This window comes from Ictalurus punctatus, chromosome 8 (assembly GCF_001660625.3).
Source record: "Ictalurus punctatus breed USDA103 chromosome 8, Coco_2.0, whole genome shotgun sequence".
NCBI classification, from domain to species: domain Eukaryota; kingdom Metazoa; phylum Chordata; class Actinopteri; order Siluriformes; family Ictaluridae; genus Ictalurus; species Ictalurus punctatus.
This window is the reverse complement of record NC_030423.2, coordinates 24796656-24803099: the sequence shown is the minus strand read 5'-3', so window position 1 is coordinate 24803099 and position 6444 is coordinate 24796656. Positions and strand designations below refer to the sequence as shown.

At 43.4% G+C, this 6444-nt stretch overlaps 1 protein-coding gene across 1 annotated transcript; it reads left to right on the top strand.

The window, feature by feature from the left end:
• Positions 1-663: 663 nt before the first annotated feature.
• egr1 (early growth response 1) lies at positions 664-4833 on the top strand. Its single transcript, XM_017474759.3, has 2 exons — positions 664-1355; positions 2170-4833. Exons 1-2 carry the CDS (start codon positions 1154-1156, stop codon positions 3516-3518), a joined length of 1551 nt encoding a protein of 516 aa, XP_017330248.1. The 5' UTR covers positions 664-1153; the 3' UTR covers positions 3519-4833.
• Positions 4834-6444: the final 1611 nt, after the last annotated feature.

Here is a 6444-nt window from a genome sequence, read left to right as displayed (position 1 = left end):
TTTATTCTGCGTGTAAAACAATAACGGCGTAAAGGATTCCTGTGTAGCAATAAATAAATAAATAAAAAACTCTATTTAATTTGGGCATTAAAAAATAATGCATGGTTGGAGATTGAGGAGAGGAAAAAAAGTTGTCTCTCATAAATGTTGGAGCGAGCTACATAAAATAGTGCTGACATGAGTTGTTGTGCTGGACTTCAGCTGCAATCCAAGCCCTCTCTCTCTCTCTCTCTCTCTCTCTCTCTCGCGCGCGCGCGCTCTCTCTGATTCTCTCTCTCTCTCTTTGGCAGCGCGACATCAGGAAACTCCAAAAAAGGACAGGGAAGTGGAAACCCACCGGAATCAGTCCTTATGTAGTCATGACCCTATATGGCATGGCGGAGCGGGGTCTTCCGGCAGGCGCGCGACAGGGAAACCCGAATATTTGCCGAGCTCGTGCTGCTTTCCGGGTTTAACTCGAGCGATTTTGCAGCGGAGAAGGAACGGACGCTTTTCTCTCCATTTATTGCATAAACATTTAAGTTGAAAAAGCTCCGGTGTGCTTCTTTTTTCTCCCCTGGGCGCGCGTCATGTGTCCTCGGCTGCAGTGCCTAAATATGGGCTTCCTCCAGTCCATATATGGACATCTACGTCACGAGGGAGTGTATATAAAGGACTAGGGAACCTCGGGCGCGGAGGAAAGAGCGCTGAGAGCCCAAGCGACTCAACGGCAGATAGATAGCTGATAGACAACATAGTGCGATATCATCTCTAAATATACAGTTTAAAACAACAACAACAACAACAACAACAACAGAATTGAACAGTTATAATAATAACAGAAGAAAAGCGTCTGCGAATTAGAACAAGACCGAGTTTTGGTGTGAAAAGAGTCGGTCCATGTTCAAATTGAACAATTTGACGTGTTATGATTAAAAAGGACATCCTGAAGCATCCGTTTTGAGGGGGGACCAAAAAAAAAAAAGTGGATTTTCTTACCTTTTTGGACAAAACAAAAAGGAAGCAAAGCAAGCAAGAGACAGTGAGGAGGGTCAGCCAGAGAGAGGAAGAAGACGCAACACAGCATCTTCACCGTTCTCGTCCCAGAGGGGCTACCTGCTGATCTGTCACTGCTCGCTATTCTGCAAGCCACACACACTCCAGACAGAGAGAGATGGCTGCAGCCAAGACAGAGCTCCTTCCTGCTCTGCAGATCTCAGACCACCTGAGCTTCCCTCACTCCCCCATGGATAACTACCCCAAGCTGGAGGAGATGATCATGCTCAACTCTGCGGGGATCCTGAGCGCCTCCGCACCCGAGGGCACCGGCTTTGGCTCTGGGGAACCCGGAGACCAGTACGACCACCTGACTGGAGGTAAGGGCTCAGACTTGATTCATCATTCTGCTGTGTGGGGAAATGGGAATTTATTGCAGAAGGTTGAAGGAGTTGAATTGCTTCAGACGTAGTTCTCCAAAACAACTGAATGCAAGAGAGGTTTAAAGATTATATTTGGCACTGCTGCTGCAGTTTCAATGTGAATGAAATCATGCTTTTTTGGGGGGGGGGGGGGGGAATCATCATATATTCAATTGATCTGTCTATCAAAGCATTCTTAATAAGCAAGTTATCCTTATAGTGAATCATTAAGACGTCAGGTGTGCATTGCCATCTAAAATAGCTATCTAAAATGTGCAGGTTAATATCAGTGGCCATTTTTGCACCAGCTGAACTGCAGATTGATTAAATTATCGGTTGCATTTAGCCATGTAATGGAATTGAAGAGCTGTGAGAGTGGGGGAGAGAGAGAGAGAGAGAGAGAGAGAGAGAGAGGGAGAGAGAGAGAGAGAGGGAGAGAGAGAGAGAATATATGCAGATGGCTTAGCTTGTGCTGGCTCTAGTGCTTGTCTCTGAGGGAGCTCAGTAAATGTGTGTATGTTGTGGAGAGCTCAGCAGCGAATGTGTGTATGTGTTTGGGGGGGGGGGGGGGTCCTTCTGCTTCTCCATCAGCACCTGCTGCTTTGTCTGAGAGAGTGGGGAAACACAGACTCCGCTTCCAGCGGGGTCTCCCATCTCATACACCTCAGGGATCTTTAATGTGCATTAATGTGTCTCAGAGAAGCTGAGAGGGAAACACTCATCCGGAACATGGTGCTCAACTTTCTCCCTTTTGTTGTTGTTGTCTATGCAGATACTCTTCCAGAAATTGCCCTGAGCTGTGAGAAGTCTCTGGCTGAGCAGAGTTACGCCCCTCAGCGGCTGCCCCCCATCTCCTACACGGGCCGCTTCACCCTCGAGCCCGCCAACTGTAGCAACAGCCTGTGGGCGGAGCCTCTGTTCAGCCTGGTCAGCGGATTGGTTGGTGTCAACCCACCCACCAGTTCCATCACATCTTCTTCAACCTCCCAAGTCACTCTCTCCTCCTCACCTGTTTCAACTTCAAGCTCGTCCTCCGCTTCCTCATCCTCTTCAACATCGTCCTCGTCGACATCCAGCCCCAGCCTGAGCTGCTCGGTGCACCACAGTGAGCCCAACCCCATTTATTCAGCCGCTCCAACCTACTCAAGTGCCAGCCCTGACATCTTCCCTGAGCCTACTGCCAACTTCCCATCAGCAGTGGGGAACAACCTGCCATACCCGCCCCCGGCTTACCCCAGCAGCAAGGCATGTGGTGCCAGCTTCCCTGTTCCCATGATCCCCGACTATTTGTTTCCCCAGCAGCAGAGTGAGATCGGCCTGGCTCCAGTTGATCAGAAACCTTTTCAGACGCAGCAGCCTTCACTTACGCCGCTCTCTACCATCAAGGCCTTCGCCACACAGACAGGCTCACAGGAGCTGAAGAGTGTCTACCAGGCGCAGCTCATTAAGCCCAGCCGTGTGCGCAAGTACCCAAACCGGCCAAGCAAGACACCACCACACGAGCGGCCCTACGCCTGCCCTGTGGAGACGTGCGAGCGGCGCTTCTCTCGCTCTGATGAGCTCACGCGCCACATCCGCATTCACACGGGCCAGAAACCCTTCCAGTGCCGTATCTGCATGCGCAACTTCAGCCGCAGCGACCACCTCACCACTCACATCCGCACACACACCGGCGAGAAGCCTTTCGCCTGCGACATCTGCGGACGCAAATTTGCCCGCAGCGATGAGCGCAAGCGTCACACTAAGATCCACCTGCGGCAGAAAGACAAGAAGACTGACAAAGCCACCTCGGTCTCCACCACCATCCAGAACTCCATCACCTCCGTCTCCATTTCAGTCCCTTCACCCGTGTCAAGCTACCCATCTCCTATCGCCTCCTACCCCTCTCCAGTCTCATCCTTCCCTTCTCCGGTAGCCTCCTGCTATTCCTCTCCTGTGCATACATCCTACCCATCTCCCTCCATCGCCACCACTTACCCATCTCCCTCCACCACCTTCCAGACCCCCGTGGCCACCTCCTTCCATAACTCCGTGGTCAGCAACATCTACAGCTCTCCGGTTACAACCCCGCTGACCGATATGCAGGCGTCCCTTTCTCCACAGACAGCTGAAATCTGCTGAGACTGTCCTTCACCCTGCCCTCACGGTCCTCCATCACATTCGCTCCAATCTGGGAGAGTGAGAAAGTGTTAACAGACTTGTTAATCTCTCAAATTCCCCTCTGCAAAAAGCACTTTTCTGGCCACACTTTCCATGACCTTGAGTTAAATATTCAAACGTTCACGGACTCAAGACATTTCTTTTATTCCGTCGCCTCAAATGAGGCTTTCAAGACTTTTAAGGATGACAAAGTAAGGCAACAAGCTTTGGCAAGTGCTTTGGTTTTCCTTCGAGTGTACAAACATAAATGAGGAAAAGGACCTTATTGTTGTAAACTAATGCCTGCAGGTTTCAAGCTCAAATGTCCTCAATAGGCATTTACCAACAGACATTAAAGAATATACATAAGCTACAGTATATGTATATTGTACACGTGCCATGTTTGAGGTTTTTGTTTGTTTGTTTGTTTGTTTTTACTTTTTAGTACCATTGTTGTGAAAATTGATTTGAATATTTTCATTGTATTATCCCAAATTGAGCAGGGCCATATTTTATACATTCTGTAGTACGTAGTGAAAATGCTGTGATAAGTTTTTTGACTCTGTTTGGGTAAAGAGCACTTACGTATTCTGACGCATGTGTAAGAGTAATGTTACTTTCTCTTGTTTTGTAAATATCATCCGCTGGTACTATTTCTCTCTCTCTCTCTCTCTCTCTCTCTCTCTCTCTCTCTTGCTCTCTCTCTCGCTCTATTTTCCAACGTGACATCAAAAGGTCTGCTAAATGGAGGGAATTATTACAGAGGGGAAAAAAAAGCATCAAATCTTCAACATTTTCGGTGCCTTTTGAGAAGCCTTGCAGATATTCTGACAGATACGCGCGAGTGGATGCCTTGCATCCGGCCTTAAGGTTTAAGGGATTTTCTCTTTTTTTCTCTCTCTTTTTTTTTCTCCTTTATTCAGAAAGTCATTTCAAGGAACGAAGGGAAACAATATGAGGGCACTGCTTCATGTTTTTGGGATGTAAGCAAAAAAAGAAATCTATATTTTTGTAACTGAAATGTACATATCTACAGGAGTTGGAATGCTGTAGTTACCTACTGAGTAGGCATGGGATTTTTTTGTATGTTATTTACATGCAGTCCATTATTTTGTCGTTATTTTTATTTTGTATTTGTGTTTGTTTAGAAAAGTGACTGTTTATGGCTTCTGAACACATTGAATGCGCTTAACTGCCAATGGGATATTTGGTGTACAAGATATCCTTCCTAAACAGATACATAAATAAAATAAATATATATATATAGTATATATATATATATATATACAATGTTCAATCCTTGTCTCATGTTTAATTGCTTTGCAACAGATCTGATTACTTTCACACAGACACATGAATCACAGAATTTTAAAAAAAAAAAAGAATCTCTTTAAAAAGAAACCGCTGCGATAATATCAGACTTTGGAAGTTTTCACATTCTTTCTTTTATAACTTTAGCCATTGTAATAGGAATTTATTGTATAAAATAATGCACGTACATGCACTATATGTACACTAATATAAATATTAGTACATGTACTCTGTTCTCATATTAATCTCACATTCTAATTCATTTTACATACACTATAGCCCAAAAGTGGAAGTAAGCAGTGTTTTATTATTATTATTATTTATAATTAAATACACCCCATTCAGTTTATCTAGCCATCAGGACTATCTGGATGCAAGAATGTAATTAGAGCTGCAATAACACTATATTCAATTGATGTGCAAAAAAAAAAAAAAAAAAAAAAAAAAAAAGTCTTCTTTTTTTTTGTGCGTATTTGCTCCAGACATTTATTATTCAAATCTTTTGAAAATTAAAAAAAAAAAAAAAAAAGAAATACTGGAAAAATTACCATATGAGTAGAGATATCCTGAAAAAATTTGGAAAAATTTTTATGTAAATTTTTTTTGGCAAAAGTCAAGCTTTTGGCTTGAATGATGGACGCACTACAATATGATAGATAGAACTTCAGTTGCGGTATCTTTCCATTTATAATTCACAACAAAGAAACAATATTTAAATGATTTATCTATACCTATACAAATAGAATTTAACTGCAAATGAATAATAAATGATGTAGCAGATCAAGAGTTTATACAAATAATCATACAAAAACGTGTACGATCAGGTCTAACATTTATACGGTAGCAGAGATCAGACCCTTTTCTCACTCATTCTCATCTGATCAAATGGCTCCTTAGCATTGTGAGTGTAAGTTATCAAAAGACGCCACGCGTGCACTTAGTGTTTAATTATACACAGAGAGCAGCATTGTTAAATCAGTCATCAATTATATCAAGCCCTTGAAATGTGCTTGCGAGTTCAAGTTTCATTATACACACTGCTTTTAAAAATTTACCCTAATATTTCTCAGTTGTCCACCGCTACATGATTCCTTGGCAAAGGGTAATAACAAACTGCTGGAGTTCATTTCTATGTTGGAAAAAAAAAATTGATGTGAAAAAAGCAAGCTTGCTCAAACCACCTTCTGTTCTTTCTCATACATGTAGCATCAGCATCCAGAATCAGTGGGCATATACTGTATAGTAGCACGTTTGTTACAGTATAACTAATAAGTATGGAGTAACACATACTGAATGTAGACACTAAGAGATTAGATTTCCTGATCTACTAACGGAAAATAGTGTAGGTTTTAAAAGCAGCATAAAGCAAAGGTTGTTTGAGGCCATTTCTTCCCATACGTCTTCAAAGCCCTTTTATCATTTGTCCTGATAGCTACAAGGAGATCTTCATTCAGATGTTCACAATCTAAGTGGAAAGACTAATGGCAAAAAAATCTGTCTGATTTGGATTTAGGCAAAGCTGAAAGATGTTAGGGTGTGACGGCACAGAAGTACGGGGATGAAGGAACAGCTTGGTGAGTATGGGTGGGATTTTCCC